Source organism: Gastrolobium bilobum, unplaced genomic scaffold, assembly GCF_033153095.1.
Source record: "Gastrolobium bilobum isolate Gb01-03AN ecotype WA unplaced genomic scaffold, APGP_CSIRO_Gbil_v1 utg8260, whole genome shotgun sequence".
In the NCBI taxonomy this organism is placed as follows: Eukaryota; Viridiplantae; Streptophyta; class Magnoliopsida; order Fabales; family Fabaceae; genus Gastrolobium; species Gastrolobium bilobum.
The window spans coordinates 304,436-327,557 of NW_026899532.1; the positions used below are offsets into that span (position 1 = coordinate 304,436).

Genomic DNA, 23,122 nt, shown 5'->3' on the forward strand with positions numbered 1-23,122 from the left:
AATCCTTCTGAATATAGCAGTGTCTCAAAGGGCAATAACCAATACATATAGGACCGTGTCTTTGTTTATCTTTCTTACTGGAACGCGGCTCACACTGTACCATGTCTTTTGCATTATTTTTTTAGATGCGACGTATTGATACGCGGTTGATGCAATAACGCGTCCTGTGCATATATTTTTGCAAAGGACGCGACTGAGAGAGTAACGCATCCCAGTGGGCCCAGAATCAGTGCACAGGACGCGGTTGTCTATGTGTCATCTCTTAAAACATTACTCACACTACCACGTCGTTATGCATTATTTAGGTAATATATTTGACCGAGAAATTATTTCGGTCAAACATTCTAAATATTACACTACCAAGATCAAAATGCGAGTTTGAAAAAAAGGAAGAAAGTGATAATTTTTTTATCATAATTGGGGCAAGATGGTCAATCAGACCCAACCACGGTGTTGTAACATCAAACATATGAAATTCATGGAAACATAGCTTCTCAATGGGTCATATTTTAAATATTAACATGATTATGTCACGTAAAAAAAATTATAATCACACAAGAATTAATAATTTTATAACTATTTTTATTATAGTTGATTCATCCTTATATAATTGAAATTCTCTAACATATTCATGTTAAATAACACAAGCCATATTCTGACACAAGATATTTGTAATAGAATCCAAACACACCTTACAGTATAATTCATTCACGTTCACGCCAACAGAGAATAAATAATAAACTAAGAACAGAGAAGCTAACTCTAACCCCTCTTTCCTTAAAGTCAACACACTACCAACTAACTTCAATCAAGTCACCAAGACTCCAAGAGTGCTAGGGTTACCAAAAGTAAAATTACCCAACCTACAAACTACAAACCAAGTGTGAAAAAGAAGCACATGACATTGACAACACAGAGAAAAAGAAAAAAACGCACACAAGAAATAAATAAATAAATAAATAAATAAATAAAAAAGTGTAATCAAATAAAATTGACCGGTCCGGTCTTCGACAACACCTTCCTGGAAATTCCACCATTCACCGTTCAAGGCCTTACCCTCTTTCTCTCTCAATAATTTCACTTACCCTCTCTAAACTCTAACGAACCCAACTATTTCTTTCTCATGGATCACGGTGTCCAAGCCGTCATCGCCGCCACCGGAAGCTTCTTCGTCGTAACCCTCGTCTTCGCAGCCATCATCCTCGTCTGCCAGTACCGCAAGTCCACCAAAGCCCGAAACCGCACCACCCAGCTCCGAACCCGACCCGTTCCCAACCCGGAAAGGTCCTTCTCCAACGCCGTCGTCGACGCCAGCTGGTCCTTCGACCCAAACCTGAAGATCTCGATGGAGGAGCTGGCCCGCGCCACCGACAACTTCTCCCCGCACCTCATCGTCGGCGACGGAAGCTTCGGCCTCGTTTACAAGGCTCGGCTCTCCACCGGCGCGGTGGTCGCCGTGAAGAAGCTCTCCCAGGACGCCTTCCAAGGCTTCCGCGAATTCACGGCGGAGATGGAAACCCTAAGCAAGCTCCGCCACATCAACATCGTGAAGATCCTGGGCTACTGGGCCTCCGGGCCCGAACGGTTACTCGTCTACGAGTTCATCGAAAAAGGGAACCTCGATCAATGGCTCCACGAACCTTCTTCCCCTGACCCTGACCACGTTTCCGTTTCCGTTTCCAACGACTTTCGATTACCCTTATCTTGGGTAACAAGAGTCAAGATCATTCACGGCGTGGCCCATGGGCTTTGCTACTTGCATGGGCTTGAGAAGCCCATAATTCACAGGGACATCAAGGCTAGCAATGTGTTGTTGGACTCTGAGTTTGAGGCCCATATTGCTGATTTTGGGCTTGCCCGGAGGATTGACACTTCGCGTTCTCATGTGTCAACGCAGTTCGCCGGTACCATGGGTTACATGCCACCGGAGTATAAGGCTGGGCTTAACGTGGCCAACCCGAAGGTAGATGTATATAGTTTTGGGGTGTTGATGATTGAAACGGCCTCGGGCAAACGGCCCAACTTGCCGTTGAAATTGGACGACGTTGACATTGGGCTGGTCCAATGGGCTCGGAAGATGGAGGAGCGGAATGCTCATATGGATATGGTTGATGCTAATATTTCAAGGGAAGGGTTGAGGGAAGAGAGTGTTAAGGAGTATCTACACATTGCTTGTAGGTGCACTAATGAGTTGCAGAAAGAAAGGCCTGAAATGCCTGAGGTTGTCAAATTGTTGGACTCAATGCCGGTTTGAAGGATTTGCTGTGGTGATCATCAAAATGATGTACATAGAATCGAGAAGATTGCAAGTAAGATTAATTTAATGTAATTCTATTATATTATAAGGGATAGCATCCTTTAACACCGATTTGACACCAAATTTAAACCGTTGATTTTCGTTAATCAACAGTTATTATTTATTGAAAATTAATAATTAATTAATAAGTTTAATTTTCAATAAATAATAACCGTCGATTGACAAAAATTAATGATTAGTTTTTGGTGTCAAATTTTAAAGTTTGACACCAGTGTCAATAAATTCTGCCTCATATTATAATATTAGTTTACACATGGTTCATTAATGATAGTAGTATTGCTTGAAAAGCATTTGTTACATTTTTTTGTTGTCGTTGCCAATTGAGTTGTGTAATGAATTTCGCGAGATGAGAATTTTAAACAAAAGAAAAGGTTGGAAGCCATAGAAAAGCTCTCGAATTCCTTTTCCGAGTCCTTTTTTTTCCACTTTATACGGAGTTTATTGTTACCATCTCATTGCAAGGTCCGAGATATGTCTCACATTGAAAATATAAGATTCTGGCGTGAAGTTTATATGGACTTTGAGTTTCTTTATCTTTTTGAGATGAGATTCTCTTAAGTTCGTATCAATTAATATCAAAGTTGTTACAAGACTTGAGCCCCATATTAAAAACATAAAGTTGTAATATAGGTTTTATATGGACTTTGGACTCTCTTACTTGTGATCTAACTTTTGGGATGAGGTTCTAAAAGGTTTGTATCATTTATAAACATAGCGATATAATTGGCATGCAGTTTTATAATCACGATTATTATTTGGGCTTTGTTGTTTGTATAGTGTTATCGACATGACACAAATGGATTGATAATAACTTGTTATTATAAGCATTGTTAATAAATTCGGATTGGATCGGCTGGGTCGGTGAACCAGTCATATAACCCGTCCTGGTGAATCAACGGATAGGTTATGCATTGGACTCGGTGCGATCCTACCAGTTTTGATAAAAATCAGTGACCCGACCTAGTTTATTAAAAAAAAATTCAAAAAAATAATCATAATTGACATATTTGAGTAATCTGTTGCTTATTGACTTACATAAGTTATGTACTTACAGTACTAATATTATCATAGTTATGTACTATGCAGGGAATTTTAATTTGATTTATAGTTAGAGATATCATTTACTGAACCTGAAACACCAATATCACAAGTATTATATGTTTGTTTGATCTTTTATTGGACAATAATATGTAATCTATTATTTTTATATTAAAATGTTTAGAATTTATATTATTTTTTTAATATAAATTATAGATTTACATATAATTACCGGGTTATGCGATTCAACAAGTGGTGATCCAGTGACTCGGTACCTCGACTGGGTCAATGAGTCAATTTTAATAACATTGATCATAAGTGTTTTGGCCAGCTACCATAAAGGCCTAACATGTCAGACCTAGTAAATTAGCCTACTTCTAAGACCTTCTAGAATGACACCACATACCCCTACACGGGCAATATATCTTGTCTGGTGACAAGAGTTGCTTAGGGGAAACAACTCCCCTCTATATATACCCACTTGCATTGCTAAAATAAGCTCATTACTCACCTTATGAGTCGTGACTCCATAGCCATGGACTATGATGCACGGACACGGACATGGGACACGACACGCTGACACGTTAATTCTAAAAAATGTTATATCTGGACACGTTGGGACACGTTTTGATATTAAATAAAATTTTTAATATATAATATAATTTATATTTAATACATATGAGAATCCATAATAAGTCATATAATCAATTAAATATTTAAATTTTATAATATAAATATTAAAAAAATCAAAGTTGAAATAATTGATTTTAAAAATCTTAATATTAAAAAAAATTAATTTATATTGATGAATAATATTTTGCAAATGAATTTAAAAAAGTGGCATGTTATTCTTATACAATCTTTTTTTTTTTTGTAATATATTCTTATACAATCTTACATTAAATCGGATCAATGATTTGCTTGTACGTGATGACTGATGACTCATTAAATATAAATAACATCAACCAAATCTTAGAGTATAACTTAAAAATATATATTTATTTGAATGATTTATTATTTTATTTTTCCTTATAAGTTAATAACATCATTATGTGGACATTTTTCATGTTCACTTTTCCGTGTGGGTATTATTATTCTCTGCTCCTTTCAAACGTTTTGATCCTATGCAAACATAGAATACGGATACGGAACATTCTAGAAACCAACGCAACCCTCTTTCTCTCACTCTTTCACTTTCCCTTCCCTATAATTTCTCTGTCCATTCATCTTCAATTTTACAACCCCTCTCTCTCTGGTTTTCGCTGTTTCGTTTTCCAAATCCTCCGTATCTGAATCCCCTTTGAAGTTTGAGTATGGCATCGAAACGCATCTTGAAGGAGCTCAAGGATTTGCAGAAAGACCCTCTTACATCGTGCAATGCAGGTCAACCCTAAGGTGGGTGCGGAGATGCAATTGAAAACTTTCGGCGACCAGCGTCGTGAATCCAACTAGTCTCTTCTCCTCTGCTTCTGCTCCTTTTTATTTGTAATTTTATTTTTATTTTTACAAAAAAAAAAATGCAAAACGTGTCCCAAAACGTTGACCGCGTGTCGGATACGGTCAAATTCGCGTGTCCCATTAGTCAACGTGTCCTAAAAAGTCAACCACGTGTCGGACGCGTTTCCGAACGTGTCCGTGTCCGACACGTGTCGGACACGCATTTTTTCTCAAAAAAGGCGTGTCCGTGCTTTAGAGGCCATGGACACACACACATACCCATATAAAGAAAAGGTCCACAAGTGCACCTTTAAGTTAGAGGATACACATTTAAAGTTGCCATACAAATGGCTCTTTAGTTGTGGAAATAGTTTTTGGTTTAATAATAAGTTCTCGATCCAATACGTGGTATTAAAGTCGAGGTCATGAATTTGATTCCTTGTGATAACACTTACTAGAGGCATGTGTTGTGGAACTGGAGGCTAACATCCTACATTGACAAGGTTTAATATGGAATCAGAGTCAGATCAAACCCTAGCTATAATTTTTGACCTAATGATAAACACTCGAATCAACACTTTAGGTACAGAAAAATCAAAGATACATAACAATTATGCTCTTTAATTTTTATTAGTTCTTAGAGCTTGTTCAAGATTATTGCAAAACAAGCTAACTTCTCACTGTCAGACAGAGCATACCATTAACATATTTCTAATATGGGGAAACTATTTCTGTAGTTGTGGCAGAAATAGTTTATCTTCACAGACATAAAAAAGGAGTGGGCTCAGTCAAATTTTTCTCTGTCATTTCTTTATAGTTTATCTCTCTCTCTCATTTTTGTGTATGTGGTAGACAAATTATTTCTGCTACAATTGCGGGAATAGTTTTCCCTTCTAATATTCCTTTCACTAGAGGTGGCAATATAGGTTGGTCCACCCCGATCCGTCACCAACTCGCCAAAAACAACTGGCCCCCGCCTTTGAATGTGGGTTCAAAAATTCAACCCATCTCGTTTTATGGTGGGTTGGCGGGTTGCCATTTAAAAAATAATTAAAATTTAAAAATAAATTATATTTTATAAATTTTTAATATTACTTAATTTCATTTCACACTCCCTTAATTTTTTCCAATCTCAATTTTAAATGTATATTAATATTCAGTCAAATATTCTTTAGGAACTCATTTTTATCTCTATATATGGATAAAATTTCTCATAAATAAAAATTTTCTTCTTTATTTTTTTAGGGGAGTACTAAGATAAATTTTTTTGGATATCACAAAAATTTAATAACAAATAAAATTGTACATAACAGTAACAGAAATAAAAATAAGAATATGACCCAGCGGGCCATCCTGTCCCGACCCGCCGCTAACCCATTTTGACCCACAACCTAGCGGGGCGGGTTGAGGCAGGTTGGTGGGTTGAGATGTGTAACCCAACCCATCTCGTTTTGACGGGTTAGTGGGTTGACCCATCGGGTTCAACCCATATTACCACTTCTACCTTTCACATTCTTTTCCATTTCAAAAATAGGTTTTATTAATCTCGTGTTAAAGGAGATAAGTTATCTCATGTCATAGAGACAAACTTGTGGGCTCCATCGCCTGGAAAAAAAAAGAAAAAAAATGGCACATTTATCGAAAGGTGTGTAGGAAAAAAATTTATCTCATGTATCATGAGAATAGTTTTTTCCTTCAAAAATAATTATGTTTACGGTGATAGTTAGGCCATGATACGAAAATACAGAAGGTGTGAAAAAAAATGAAGGAAGACTATTATTCAGTCATGAAATCAAATTTTCTATTGAATTTAAGTATTTAGCAACTACTGTGGAGACATTGAGACGTTGGAAGAGCCACAACTTATTGGACTTTTATATGGTGAGGGATGAGTAAATGCAGTTAGCTAATGACCATATTACCTTATGAACGGTTGGACTGTAATTAATGAGAATTGATAAATATAAACACTCATTTTTCTTATTTTTTTCCTTTTGAAAATTCCTGTAGTTTTTTTTTTCTATCTCTCTCTCTCTCTTGCTCGATTTAATTAATTTATTTAATTTAAACTAAATATAACTAAAGTATATTTATTCATGAAACATCTCACCTAATTGACGCGTTGATTATATGAGTGACTGGTAGGTTGACGAATCCCGACCAACCCTACTGTTTTTCGTTTCTCCGCGTTCTTCTATTTTACTTAGGTGCTGTTTGGTTGGGGTTTTCTTAAAAGTTGCCTATGCAAATTGAGTTGGCAATTGTGGAAGTCCTTATTTGGAAGACAGTTTCTTAAAATTTTTCCACCTATTCAATTTGCATAGCTTTTCATATTTGGCCGTAGAAATGGAGCACAAGTCACTGTTTAGAAAAACTTCTTTGACATGATTTTCCAAAGTTAGCTGGGTATATGGCAAAAGTGAAAGTGAACCCGGACGAAAATACCCTCACCACCAGTCATAAGCTTATCTGCAAACGTGTCTCGTCCTGCACCCAAGTCTTCGCGCGCTTCTTCGGTGCCTTTATCTCAACCTCGGGATCCTCCCTGCTGCTCTCGCCGAGGATCATCGGCGGCGGTTGCTGGTGGTGCTGTGGCGGCGGTGGAAGCTCGTCGTTCAAGACCACCTCGATCATTATGTCTCGCATCCCTTCTTCTTTGTAAAAATCGATGGGACGAGGCTTTTCTGATAAATACATGCTATCTATGCTTCCCTAATTGTGTTTGAAATCGGTTTCAGGGTTTGTTTTGGATTCAATTGCAGAAGAGAAAGAGAAAGAGAAAAACAACGATTCTTGTGTTGTCTGTTGTAAAATTTGTAACTTTGTAAGAGAAGAAATATTGGGTTGGGTAAAATTTTTTGAAGTGTTTTCTACTATTATCTCAGGTGAAGCAAAGCCACAAGGTGAGAATTTTCTACTATTATTTATTGTGAGTGTTCAAAGACAATAAACGACCTGATACGAACGAGGTTCTCTCTGCCTGGTCTCCGAGTTTAGAGGTTGCAGATGGTCACCCACGAAGTAGATCCAAATTAGAGGACGCACATCTTCATTTGAGGACAAATGGCACAAGCACTGGCCACTTTTTTCGATAATAGGATATTATTAGTGGGGGTATATTTGTAAATTTATATCATTTATCCATCAATATTTTATCCTCAACCAAACATACGTATAAATTTTTTTAATCAATTTGCCTTATAAAATCTGCTCCAACCAAACAACTGTTTTTTAACTTCCCTATCTAATTCACTTTTCCTGTAGATCCCTGATAATTACAGTTCCCCGGTAAACTCAAATTTTCTCTTCAACCAAACACCATCTTAACTATGTGCAAAGAGGATTTGTGAACCACACCATGTGATTAATTAATTATTTATCCTTGGTTGCATATGATGGGTTTCTTGCAAATTTTACACCAATTTGGTGCCTCTGGGGGCACTTGGGACCAAAAAAGTGAGACACCCGACAATTTTTGCTGAATAGAGCACCCAGGCATCCAGGCTTTCCAACCCAATTTAGTAGAAGTTATGCTATTTGTTTACATCTATTAATTTGTAAGGGATTCATTGAGGATTTTGATGGAGATCAAATAACTGTTCATGTGCCTTTATCTTTTGCGGCTCAAGTAGAAGTTCGTATATTTATGTTTTTTCATACGAACCTCTTGTCTCCCGCTATTTGGAATCCCAACTCAAGATATGCTTATTGAGCTTTACGTATCAACTAGCGGGATTCGTCTAGGCATTTGTGCAAATAAGTATAATCCGTCGAATCGCAAAAACCTTAAAAATGAAAGAATTCACAATAATAATTATAAGTATATGGAAAGAAAAAAAACCCTTTTTTTGTAATTCGTATGATGCAATTGGAGCTTTTCGACAAAAAAAAAAAGATTTCGACAGTCCTTTGTGGTTCTTACACCTTCAATTTTTATGTCGATATAACACCGTTTAAAAAAAGAGAAATTATTATCTCATTTTACATGAATAACTATCCCATGTTGTTATCACATAAAAAATTGTGCCACTATTTTTTTTTTAATAGGTGGTGGGTCCCACCACATCATGTGTCTAGAATAGGAGATAACTATCTCCAACAACATAAGAAAATAGAATCCCTTAAAAAATTCTCCATATGTATTTATGCTTGTCATCGTAAGATTTGAGACGCAGTCATATATAATAAAATAGGGAAAAACTATTCTCATGTTATATGAGATAAGTTTTTCCTCCTACACACCTTTCGATAATTGTGCCATTTTTTTTTCCAAGTGGTGAAACTCACAAATTTATTTTTATGATATGAGATAACTTATCTCCTTTAATATGAGATTAATAAAATTCAATAAAATAACATTACAGGATGGTAAGTTTTCAAATGTTAATTAGAGTTTTCTTTTTTCTTTTGTAGCGTAGTGAAGGGTTAAACCCAAAACTACAAGGCACTTAATAAATGGCAAAACAAACACAAAAGAAATTAGCATGCAGAATGTAAAAGACCAATGGGATTAAAGTATCTGCTGTAACTTCAGATAAGTGTATCTGTTGTTCAGTAAAACGACACCGTTTTTGTTGTTTTTTAATTAAAACGAATCTTCTCTTTTTTATCTCGAGGCGGTTTACCGCTCGCTGCTCTCCACGACGAAGCCACTTCTCTTTCTTTTTTTCTTTCTTGTGATTTTTTTTAACATTAATCTGGGATTGTTAGGCTCCAGCTCAAAAAACCCAAATCGAAAAAACAATCTTTTCTTTTGTTCAATTTTTTTTTTCCTTTGAGTTAGGTTGGGTTTTTTGTTTTTCAAAGGAAACAGAAGCAGAGGTTTCAAAGTTTCAACTTCGATTTGATTTGGTTTTGTGAGATTGAATTGAATTAGAGAAGAACCAAATCCCGAATGAATCTTATCTGGGGTCTTGACTTTATGGGGAGGGAAAAAAGCAACAAATGTGTGTGAAACTTACACTTGTGTTGCAAGCCTATGAGCCCACCAGGCAGAAAACGAAATTAGTGTGTGTATGGGAGAAGATAAGAACACTTCAATATAGACAAATTCGCATTTTCAAGAGTGGAACAACTGTATGAGTTGACAAAACAATCAAAACAAGCTTTTTACAAACACAAACAAAATCAAGAAAAGTAATAGCCTACCCTAGCTTGCTTCTAAGCCTTTTTAAGTTTCCTACGGGATCTATCTTCTCCTTTCTATTTTCTTTCCTCCACCTTGCCCCCCCTTCTCTTTCTCCTTTTTCTCCTCCGCGTCGTGTCGCCTAAAAAGCTATTTGGAAATTCAACGCGAAATGAAAATTTCGGAGATCCCCTCCTTTACCACAAGAACGTGAACATCCCCATTTCTCTCTCTCCCTCTCTATTTGTCTCTCTCCTCTATTTTGTTTCTACCTCCATCCTTACGAATAATTGGGTAAAGATAAATTGAGGGCGGTGAATATAAAGGTGCTTCCTTTTTTCAAGTATTACACAGCCCATGAATGAAGCCATTTCGTCGTGGAGAGCAGCGAGCGGTAAACCGCCTCGAGATAAAATAGAGAACATTAGTTTTAATTAAAAAACAACAAAAACGGTGTCGTTTTACTAAATAGCAGATACACTTATCCGAAGTTACAGCAGATACTTTAATCCCAAGACGAACAGGGGGTAATCGCGTGAATTAATGTCAAACTTCATTAACGAACTTGACCCGTGTGCGAATTGAACAAACGAATAAAAAATTGTGAATTTCTAAAGATCAGTGAAAACAGGCACAATTAATTTTTGGTCCTTGCAGTCCTTTCAAGTAGAACTCCATCACTATCTAGATCTAGTGATTCTTCCAACATGGGTAACACAACCAATTTAAGCTTCTTTTGGTAACCCCTTGCTTATTTTTACTGCGCTCGATTTGTTACTTACTTGAAGCTTATTTCCCAGTCTACTTTAGGCAGTTTGACCTGAGCCTAATTAACCTATTTTCATGGTTTTAGAGAAATATAATATAAAAATTATTGAAGACCAATCACTTATCAATTTAAATTGTTAGGTGAGTTGGTTGTTTATTATGATATCAAAGCCCTTCAATAGTTCTATATTATATTTTTTTAACACATAGTTATAGCCCACAAACCACTCACCTAGTTATAATCATCTAAATTTTAGTTCAAGAAATTGGTTTGTGGAGTTTCTGCAACACCCTTGTCACTTTATGGATATGGATCATGATATTGATTGTTACTTTCATAATAAATATATGACAACTTACCTTAAATGTTAGTATCCAAGAAAAAAGTCTGAGTGCTAAAGGAATTCTTGATTTTGGGATTTGTCTTGATAACTTCTCTAATGAATGAGAAATTATTACATTAAATTAAGATATTAAAATTTGAACGCAGAGAGAACAATTTCACGTGACATTTGATGAGCAAGTAATGATTTCTTATTAAGGAGATGTATGGTAGATTTTGGGAAAAACGAAACTCATGGATACTTACAATTAGTCCCTGTTCGCAGAAGTGAAGAAACCTCATAGAGCATATTAAAAAAAAAAAAGGCTACTAGATTGTTTTTAACAAAGGAGAGATAAAAGAATGGAGAAAGACTTTCTGCTGGGGCCATCCCAAAAATTGAAGATAGAGAAAATAAAGAACTTTTTAGAGGCCATACCCCAAAATAGAAAAGAGGGCTTTTGAGGAAGAGTGAGTTGTATTTACTTCTTAAAATTGGGGAACTCACTTTGGCAGAGGTCATTCCATCAAAACCGCAGGCCAAATTTTCGAGTAGAGACCAATCATCATCACTACTTTTTTCTTTGATGTTTATTTTTTGGGTATAACATCACTTTTCTTTCATCTTTGGTTCGTGTGCTTAGGTACAGGTTGTGGGATTTGAAAACAAATCTTTTAAAGGATTAATGTTTGTATTGTAGAAAATAAAAGTATGTGGAATTTATGTGGGATAATGTAAAGAGAAGAGAGTAAAAGAATATAGACTCCACACAATTTTATGTACGTGTAGGAGATAAAATTATTTCATAAAACATAAGAATTAAGAAATACTAATCTCATCTTTTAATGGACTAAGGAAACTCGCAATTAATCATTCCTATCTCTAGGAGCATGTTTTAATTTTATTATTTTTATTTTTTAAATAGAAACATAAGGGTCCCTTTCTTGAAGCTTTTGTCAAAAATCACATGCTTTGGAGGTTTCTGCTATAACATTTGCTCTTAACATGTTTGATGATCTGAACTTTCCTACGACCATGCATCTTTCGATATTATCTAGGTTTCAGTTCCTAAATGTCTCACAAGGTAGAATTATATCTCAGGTTTCATTTTTTTTTTCTTCAAATTTGAATTGCATTTTTTAAATGGGTGACTTCATGTACTTTACAATCAATGAAACTCATATTTTTCCAACGCCTAGTGAAAATTGTTACTAATAGCTGGCTATAACATCATGTTATTTACCTTTTTTTGCATTGTACACATACATATATAGATATTCAGTTTCAAGGTATTTTCTTGTTTAGTTTTGAAACTGTGGTAAGCTATTCAGTTTAGGTCTTGAACTACTCAACTTCTAACTTAAAATTTATTTATTACTTAAACCGTAAATAATGTTTCAGGATAGTAGATACTTTTATTTTCTATTTAATGTATTTTATTTATCATAATTAAATTCTATTTCGAAATTATTTCTTTATCGTAGGTAGCATAAATATGTGGTCTCCGACAGGTACTGTCTTTATCATATATATGCATGTGGCTGCTTTTGAAAAAGTGGGTCTATACTTGATGATGCTAAGCGCCAATTTTGAAAACTTTTCTTTGGATAGATCAATGATGTCTGTCTCCTGCTTTCTGTTCCCTTTTATTTGAGTTTAATAGTTATCTTATTGTAAGAAATAAATTTTATTTCTTATATATATATATATATATATATATAGAAAGAATAAGATTATACTCATAACTTATTTTCGTTTACAACCTCTTACAACTATATCTTAATCGTTAATTTTCGTCAATCAATGATTATTATTTTAGCAAATTATATTTATTAATTAATTATTAATTCGTAATAAATGATAATCGTTGATTGACAGAAATCAACAGTCAAAATATAGTTGTAAACGAAAATAGGTTATAAGTATAACATTTCTCATATGGAAATATGTGGGGTCTGTATGAGTCCATATAAGGAGAAAAAAAAATGAACCTCAAATATTTTTATATATGTATAAGAGATAAATCTATCTCCTGTAACATGAGAAACAATAAACCCTCCTTTTTTATGGCAATTATTTTCCGCATTCAAGGTAAGAGTGGTAGTTAAAATCTCGATTTTACGATTTTACGATTTTTTTTTAATCAAAACGATTTCATCAAAATTCCAAACGCTTTTACGATTTTTTATCCTCCTTTCAATTTTAGATAGAATCCCGGTTTTTTTTTTTTTTTTTTTTGTAATTAAAGAGGGGCTAAGCCCCAGAAACAGAAAGAAATTACAAATTAGAAACTAACAAGCTAGACATATTTCTAGCATCAGCAACTATAAGTTCCATCAACTGAGGAGGAGGATCTTTAAAAATCTTGAAATGGAGATTATTAGTCTGCCCAGCTTTAGCTAACCAATGAGCACATTTGTTGTAAAGACGGTCAATTATAACTCATACAATGGATCATTAGTCCATTAAGAAATTATCTCACCATTACCTATATTGCTTTGATTTATGGGAAATGTAAGAATAATGTTGTAGTAAATTTGATAGATCATGTTATAGAGACATCGATTATTGTGTCTGTCTCTTTTTCTTTTTTGATTTTTTTTTTTAAATATGGGATCCACGTGAATTTGTGAATGCATGATGAAAACTTGATTCCTGCAACATGACAAATGTTATCCCCTCCATTTATACCATATATAATAAAGTTGAATGAAAGTTCAGAAAAACTTAAAATTTATTAAGCTGTGTTTAGTTTATGAAAATAATTTTATTTTTATTTTTATCAATAGAGATAGTTATACTTTACCATCATTTTTTTTTTTGTGGAAATATTCCAATCAAGTTGCAGAAATCAAGTTGCGGAGCCGTACATGAATGAATTGAATACACACTCGAAAAAGAGGGATTCCAAAGACTATAGAAATATAGGACTCTACAGTTGAGGATAACTTACAAGAATTAATTGGTATTACCTATACTAACAAGATGCATCTACTTTTCGGTATCCCAGAATGGAAGAACTCCATAGTTAAGCATGCTTAACTTGGAGCAATTCTCGAATGGGTAACTTCCTGTGAAATTTTCCCAGGAAATGTGTGAGTGAGGACAATGCAAGCCGAAAAGTCTCGTGTTAGTTTGTGGGGATAGTTATTTATTCTTGAAGCGGCCGGGCATTACATTTTCAACTGTTGATTTCAATTTAATCCAGCAATAACTAATCAGATAATAAGAGTGATGAGCCTAAAATGATGGTAAGTAGGGGAGTAAATGAATTGAGTTGAGCCAAGGTTTAGCTTAAACGAGTCAAGCTTATGAAAAATATTTTAAGTTTAGCTTGGCTCATTAGCTTGGTACGAGCTAAATTCTAGCTTGGCTTGACTTATTAGCTTGTTACGAGTTAAATTCTGGGCTTGACTTGTTTATATAAAATTAAAGGCTTGGCTTGAGTTTGGTTTGACTCATTTATAATTAGAAAATATAATTTTTTCAAACTTACATATGTCTAAATGTTGAGACTATAAATGCATCAAATTATGTATTCATTCGTGAGAGAAAAAATAATTATAGAACCCACTCCGTCCACATATATTTTAAAATCGAATAATGAGTTCTGCAATTTCTTCTTAAATATTGATACATGAAATAGAGAAAGTGGGGGAAGAATATTTTTACAAAAGTATGTAATATAGACTAACTTTTAAAATTTTTCAGTGATAACAGTTTGTAATATTAAAAAAATAACAGTTACTATGACATTTATTAAAATAACCAAACAAACCCGACAAACAATTTAATCTCATCTCATATCACCATTATTCTCATCCTCAAATTGGAACGAAGATTCTAACAATTGATATCCACTGACAATACCTAACCAAAGAAAAAAAACTACCTATTAGCACTACTACCAGACCTCATGCTACTCCAGGAAAACTTAGCATTTACCTCAAAGTCCATCAGCACCTCATATGAGCAATTTGATATAAAAAATAGGGTTAATTATTTAATGACATAAAAATGTATTATTTATTATAATAATATATCGAGTCAGTTCACGGACTTTCAAGTCAAGCCTTATTAAATTAGGATTAGGCTTGTTTGCTAAACAAGCTTTTTTTAAAGCTTAAGCCTGTTCTATTTATTAAACAAGTCAGACAAAGCCAAATTTAAAACAAGTCAAATCTTGGATCCTTGACAAGTTGCTCGGCTCATTTACACCCGTAATAATATATAATATTCCTCTTACTTCTTACCCTATATATAATAGGACCATAAACAAAAAAATGAAATTAAATACCGCTGTTTGTTGGAGTTTCTGAGTCACGGAGCAAAGTTTCAAAAAAAATTCAATTTAAATAAATCCCAAAGTTTTACACCATCACTAGCTGCAGAGGCGGATCCAGGTGTATGAGAAAGGGGGCAAGTGCTCACCCTTGAAATATGATACAAAAATACGAAAATATCCTTATCTTAAAATTCAAGTTTTCCCAATTTAATTTCGGGGTAGGATATTATAACAACCAATTAGGGTTACTATCAATGTTACTACTAATCAATTTCACCGTTAGATCGATTATGTTGATTCAACGGTTATATTTATTTCCATCTTTGTATAGTTATGATTCCCTATATTTAATACTTTATATTTATTTTTACTTTTGTATGGTTATGATTTTTCATATTTAATGCTTTTACATTAAATATGGGGATCATAACCATACAAAGATGGAAATAAATATAACCGTTGGATCATCATAATCGATCTAACGGTAAAATTGATTGGTAGTAACCCTAGTTAGTTGTTACGATATCCAACCCCTTTAATTTTTCTCTTTCTATTTTATTTTTTCGTGAGTTTTTTTTTCTCCTCCATCTTCATTATCCAAACCTAACAGCAGAGAGCTCTATTCTAGACCCATCGTTTATATCTACATACTAATTCATCTCCTCTCAAACCTCAATCTCCGTTATTGGAAGTTAGAACATTTGCTTCTTCCTCCATCATCGGTTCAGTTGAGTCGCAATTTATCCAGATCTAAATTAGACCCAGCCAGCCGACAACTGTTCATAAGTTGCGTTTCAGACTAGACCCAAATCTATATGTACTTAAAGTTATTAAGTATTAATCCTTCATTAATTTTCTGAATTCATGAGTGAACTTTGCTCTCTATCAAATTTAAGAGTGCAATAAGAATACTATAAGTAACCATCATACTTTTATTGGTTACATTATCTCTCATACGGCAGGGAAGTATATCCATTCTCAGAAAAGGATATGGCAGTCACCAGTGGCGGAGTCAGGATTGGAGAGAAGGGGGGGCGAAAATTAAATTTTTTCTTGCATAATATTAGTATTTTCTTTACTTATTAACCTCATATCTTCATGAAACTCATTTAGGTAAATTTTTTTATCAAAATATTAACTTTTAACAACATTTCAAAGACTGAAAAAATGCACTGTTGACCGATTCCAACATACATAAAAGGTAGTTTAAAGCAATAATTAAAAAAAGAAAAAAAGAGTGCCTTAACTAAAACAATGCTTTTAACTATAATTTTTTATTAAAAAAATTAAAAGACTGCAATCAAGTTGCCCCCAAAAATGAATCATTTAAGTTAGAGCAAACTCATTTTCTTTATATGAAACCATTACACAAAGAGAAACACAACCATGCAAATGAAAAGAGAGCAAAAGGGTGACAAAATGACCAAAACTTTCATTAACCAAAACATAGCATATGGAAATAAAAAAGAAAATGCATAAAAGGTTAAACATAACATATACACACTTTAGGTGAAGTGAAGGTAGATTTCAACTTGGATCTCAAACCAGAACTTTTAGAAGAAACACATTTAATAGTAACAACAGTACCATATTAGCCTTCAATTGTATTAAACAAAAATTTCATTTTTTTTGGAAGGGGGTGGCCGCCCACCCTAGCCTCCCCTGTCTCCGCCCCTGGTACATGTCCATCAAACTTAGCAACCTTTGCAACGAAGAGGAGGTAAAAACACATTAATTGAATATTATATCTCAAATAAAAAATTGTACCTAATTTTTTACATCCCAGATTTTGACAAGAGCCTCTACTCAAGAATGAGACCTTATGCTCGTTATAATGTAACTCTTCAGTACCTAATCAGTTTCATTCTCGATACTCGGATTATCTTGGACTCTCTCTCTCTCTCTCTTTCTTGCTTTTACTTACTCTTTTCCATCTAAATCCATCTTAATGTAAAAAAATTAAAATAGATATATTGATTCTAACATTGTTAAGAAGGGACTCGGATGAAAAAAAACATAGGGGATAAATAATAAAAAAGAAGTATAACGGTGTAAGTAATTCAAAGGCAAACCATAAGAAGATATTTGAATTTTTTCCTATTTATTAAATACACATCTTTGAGGAGGGGTTAGGAGTTTTAATTGTGAATAAGTCCCGACTCAAGATTAGTCATATAGCCGGCTCAAAGAGTTGAAGCTTGTAGAAATACTTGGAGACCGACCACCTCAAAAAGATAATTAGGATTGATATGCCAAAAAAATATTTAAAAATATGAATAAAGAAAACTCTATCTATTTATTAAATATACACATTGTGAATTAATGTGTGTTATCAAACATATTTTTTATCTAGAAACTTTTCGTAAGTAAAAAATAAAAAAAATGATTTCTCTACAAAAGAAGAATAATTATGATACACACCTGTATACTTTTTATTTAATAATTTTACTGTCTTTTTGAATGATTACACATGTGAAACTAGTGGGAGATATATCAGTCACGCTGTAACTTACTAAACAAACATATATGGGGTAAAAATGTGGAACTCCACTATAAGCTGATCAGTCCTTGTATAAATTATTGTGGATGCTACTCATTTCAAGTCACTAAACCAAAAAAAAGAAAGATGGCTAGAGCTAGTACCAGTAACACACCATTGTACGCTTTGCTCTTGATTTCTTGGTTACTTTTTGCTTCACAGATCCATGCCTCCTCATCAGAGGCACTTGTAAGGCCTCCAATTGTGGACGGGCTCTCATGGAATTACTATTGGTTAACCTGTCCTAGGCTTGAAAGGATTGTCAGAAAGCATCTTCAGAAGGTGTTCAACCAGGATAGTGGTCAAGCTCCTGCCTTACTCAGGATCTTCTTCCATGACTGCTTCGTTCAGGTAAAGACTACTACTTTACTACTCTTTTCAGTTAATATAGTTTTTTTTTTTTTTTTTTTCATTCAAATATATATTCTAAATAATCATTTGTCAAAGATTTATCAACTGATCATCTTTCTCACAATAATTTTTAATGTGTAAAATATATAACTCACAAGCTAAATATTTAGGCTAATATGTTTAAGATTGTGAGTTATGTTAAAAATGTATTTATTTTTATAAAATAAATTATTGATATATACTAACTGTTAATTTATGTGTATAAACAATACTTAAGTAGTGATTATAAAAAAAGGGTGTTATTGTTTCGACGCAAGAAGGGTTATTGTGTGAAAAATCTAAAATATTCCTTGAATGAATTGTTTGAATCCATATAGGGTTGCGATGGGTCGATATTATTGGATGGAACTCCAAATGAAAGAGATCAACCAGCAAACATAGGAATAAGGCCAGAGGCCTTGCAGACAATTGAAGACCTCCGATCTCTTGTCCACAGGCAGTGTGGAAGGGTCGTCTCCTGTGCTGACCTCATTGTTCTCGCCGCACGTGAGGCTGTTTCCCAAGTAACTATTTTCATCCACCCCTTTCTCTCCTTATATACGGGTAGCATATATATATCAAACAGATTGGAATGATAGAAAAGTGGTGATGTAATCATCATAATCGTTCATTTAAAAGTCATGTATTTTTTTATCTCTCATCTCATCATCAATGAATAGTTATGATAAAATAAATGATTACTTTTTCACATAAGAAGATTCAATGACGAAGCCAAAAAAAAAAGTTTAGTAATGCCAAAAGATTCGGACAGATAAAATCAGGTGGTGTCAAGGTTGTATTAATTTTATAAATCCAACTAATATTAAGGTTATATCAAAATTTAAAAAAAAAAAATCTATACTACTTTAAAAAATTAGATGGTGCCAAGGCACCACCTATCTCCCAAGTGGCTTGAGAAGATCCAAATCCATATCAAACTTATTTTAAGAGTAAATCTTTTCATATTTACACTATTTAATAAATTTTTATAAACGTTATATTTTATCAATCCAACCATTGGATTAAAAGTTCTCTTTAAGTATATTAGTTTTACAAAATTTCATAAAATTTCGATTCTAATTGATATTTCATCACACAACTTTGGATAATCATTAGTAAGATCTCTTTTTCACTTTTGTTTTCCTTCACTTTGGTTAGTCAGGAGGCCCTGAATTTGACGTGCCACTGGGGAGAAAAGATGGCATAACCTTCAGCATAAATGGAACAAACAATCTTCCACCACCATTTTTCAAAACTGGTGAACTCCTTGACACTTTTGGAGCTAGAAACTTTGATGCCACAGATGTGGTTGCACTCTCTGGAGCACACAGTTTTGGTCGAGCCCACTGTAGCACTTTCTTTGACAGGATCAATCAATCAGACCCACCCATTGAGGAGTCCTTTGCCAACAATCTAAAGGGCATTTGCCCCAACGAAGACTCCACCAACACTTCTGTGCTGGACGTGAGAACCCCCAAGTTGTTTGATAACAAGTACTACATCAACCTTCTGAATCGCCAGGGTCTCTTTGTCTCGGATCAAGACCTGTTCAGTGACTCGAGGACTAAGGAAATAGTGAACTCCTTTGCTTCCAACCAGAAACTTTTCTTTGACAAGTTTGCCAATGCTATACTCAAGTTGAGCCAATTGGATGTGTTGACTGGAAAACAAGGACAAGTTCGTGCTAAATGCTCCTTCCCAAACACCAAGAAGAAATCTTTTGTTACCTCTGTGGTGGAAGAGGTGGTTGATTTAACTGGTCAGGTGTAAAACGAACCATAAATGACCTAGTAGACTTTAATATGTTACATAAAGAAGGAGTTTCTTCCTGTGTTGTGTTGCTGGTTTCCTGACATGTTTTCGTGTCTAGTGTTTGATGAACCGTGTAATAAAAATGTAACATAGTGAACCTTAGTGTGACATATAATGCACATCATTTTGGTTTATGTCCCTTTATATTTTCTATTTATATCTTCTTATAAATTAATAATTTACTTAACCACAATTTGGGCACTTGTACCATCAGTATAGCAGAGTCTTGCATGGGGCAATTTGATTGCAATGCTGGGAGTCACTTCAACATGTGTGAAATCATTATTTCAGTTTATATATGGGAATGTCATGTGCTTAAATTTGGGATCTGTGAGAACTTTTTGTTTGTTCATGAATAAATTTGTTCCAGCACCTTGTTTATTTGGACTTGCGGATGAACTGGTTTTGGTAGATTTAGATATGTTGTTAGTGGTCTTAAGGTCTTATTTGCTCTGCATCAGGTATGAATAAGATGGTTATAAATCATTTGGACAAGCTTTTTGTCTTGAATGATGCTGCTACAATTGTAAACGAACTTGAAGTTCAGCATCCAGCTGCCAAAATTTTGGTTTTGAACCGGAAAGGCACAACAAGAGCAAACTCATTATCAAAATTTCAATCAACGGTTACATTTTTTTTTTCATATTCAAAAATAAAAAAATGTCCTTTTTCGTAATTTACACTCATTATCCCATCAATATTTTTTTACTTTTTCTGTTACTTGAACCAAACATAGATTTTCATAAATTTACATCAATTTTTTCGGTAATTTTTGGCCGTAACAAACAACTTTTTTTTCCTTTTATTACCAAACTCATTTTCCTACTATTTTTCCAGTAATTATATTTCTCTAGTAAAAAATGTGGGTTTTATAAGAGTTATGTTGTAGGAAAAGTGATTGTGTTATGTTATAGAGATTCGTTTTGCGTGCCGAAGTTTTTTTTTTTTTTTTTTTGGTTTAAAAAATTGCGAGTCCCACAAAATGTTGTGTGTAGGAAAGTTGTTGTGGTCATGTTAAATGATAGATGCAAAACCCAAAAAATATATATATCTTCTACCAAACGCTCCCTTGGAGATTTGTAGATAGAATGATGGATTTAATGTTTTTTCTTTTGTTATAATTTTTTGTTTTTACTACACTCACATAAAAATATGTGAGTCCCACTATTCTTTTCTGTTTATTCTTTTTACAATGAAATTCACTCATTTTTATTTGAATAGTAAAAAAAAAATTCTACGATACAAGCAGTAATATTTTTCACTAGAATTATATCCATAAAAAGAGAGAAAACAAGAAGTATTTTGTCATTAGAAACAGTAACATTTTTCACTAGAAATTTTTTCTCATTCTTTTTATATTTTGTTTAATTGTGTTCTGATTTTTTTTTTAAATTGTTTTATAAAATAATTATGGAAACATGTATTTTCTGTGTTTTTTTGTTTGTTTTGAAAGATAAAAATCATTAAAAAAATATAACTAAGACATGTTCTTTATATTTGATTTTAAAAAAATAATTACATTTTTTAAATTATTTTTTACAAAAATGCCTTATCAAATGATTTTTTTTTTATCCTGAAAATTTAAAAACTATTGTTAGAAACAGTATTCAAACAAAACGATATATATCCACTAGGGTTAGTCTAGTGGTGTGGGTGTGTGTAATAAGGTGTGTGTGAGTGTGTGATTGTGTGTTCTATTCCATATAACCTAAAAAAACAAAGCGATATATATTTACTATGGGCGGCATCCATTGTATTTCCAAGACATCCTTTCAAATCACCAGTGGCTGCTTTTAGAAGCACAATTTGGGTGCCACGAGAGTAAGGATTCTCTTATAAAAAAAATAAAATAAAAAAGATAAACATAAAAATAAAATTAGTATAAATATGTTATTCTTTTTATATTAGTGGTTGGTGCATATATGATACCGAAAATATTTTGTGCCTTTATGTGACTTATTTTCCCCGTACGAGAATATATAGACATTTTTATTCCAAAAAAAAAAGAATATATAGACATTTGCAGACATGTACGAAGCAAAATCAAAGTTGTCTGCTTATTACTTAGGGTCCGTTTGGATCAGTTTTTTTTTTCAAAAGCTACTTTTTTTTTCAAGAAAAAAAACGCTTTTCGTTTTTAGTTCGTTTGGATGTCTGGTTTTGAAAAAAAGGAGAAGTCACAAAAAAAGCCAAAAACTTACTTTTTCCAGAAGCTAAATTTTTTAACTTCTAAGAAAAGAAGAAGTCAAAAATCAAATATATTTTTCAAAAATTAAATATTTTTATAAAAATATAAATAGCTTTAACTTTTGTAAAAAATGCTTTTAAAATAAGGAGGTGATAAAAGTTACTTTTTCTAAAAGCTGAAACAAACGACCTCTTATTACTTTTCAATGATTACTTTTTGACTTTAAAATGTCAACAATTCAAGGCGAAATGATGGATCTGAATCCTCTAATGTGAAAAATCACATGACTATTGAAATCATAACCATACAAAGTAGATCAATGGTAATAAAGGAGGAGAGAGAAAATATATTAAAATAGGTAGTTACAAAATCATAACCGTTGATTTATCTTTGTATGGTTATGATCTTCTCACGTGACCATGTCATTTTTTTTCACATTAGAGGATCTATTTCCGCGAAATGATAAACTTTAGAGTAACATCATTTTTGATTTCTAACAAAAAAAATAATATTGTATTCACCTTAGTTTCTTACAAAAAAAAAATAGTCTTGAGCTCCCTAACAAATTTAAAGTGTATTCATTTAGTTGAAATTGTGATTCCTTACAAATTCAAAAAAGATCCATATTTATCTTTCAAAAAGACTAAAATATGAATTTATAGGGATCAACAGACTAATTTTTTTTTTGTAAACGACTAAAGTAACTATCGTATTTTTTTGTTAGGGATCCAAAAGGATATTTAAAAGACGTAGAGTCTGAAAACAGTGTTGGATTCATTAATTCAAACAAAGAACACGGATGTGATTTAAAAAAAAAACACTGATGTTAAAATTATGGTATACGATTATTTTTCTTTTATATATATATATATATATATGTGTAAAATTATTTATGTAGCC

At 33.3% G+C, this 23,122-nt stretch overlaps 2 protein-coding genes across 2 annotated transcripts; both read left to right on the forward strand.

Moving 5' to 3' along the window:
• The first annotated feature begins 685 nt into the window (after positions 1-685).
• LOC133291031 (phytosulfokine receptor 2) lies at positions 686-2,540 on the forward strand. The gene has a single exon (XM_061489211.1). It carries the CDS (start codon positions 1,124-1,126, stop codon positions 2,252-2,254), a length of 1,131 nt encoding a protein of 376 aa, XP_061345195.1. The 5' UTR covers positions 686-1,123; the 3' UTR covers positions 2,255-2,540.
• A 15,375-nt stretch (positions 2,541-17,915) lies between these two features.
• LOC133291036 (peroxidase 12-like) lies at positions 17,916-20,302 on the forward strand. The gene is made up of 3 exons (XM_061489216.1): positions 17,916-18,183; positions 18,561-18,746; positions 19,381-20,302. Exons 1-3 carry the CDS (start codon positions 17,920-17,922, stop codon positions 19,990-19,992), a joined length of 1,062 nt encoding a protein of 353 aa, XP_061345200.1. The 5' UTR covers positions 17,916-17,919; the 3' UTR covers positions 19,993-20,302.
• The last annotated feature ends 2,820 nt before the right edge of the window (positions 20,303-23,122 follow it).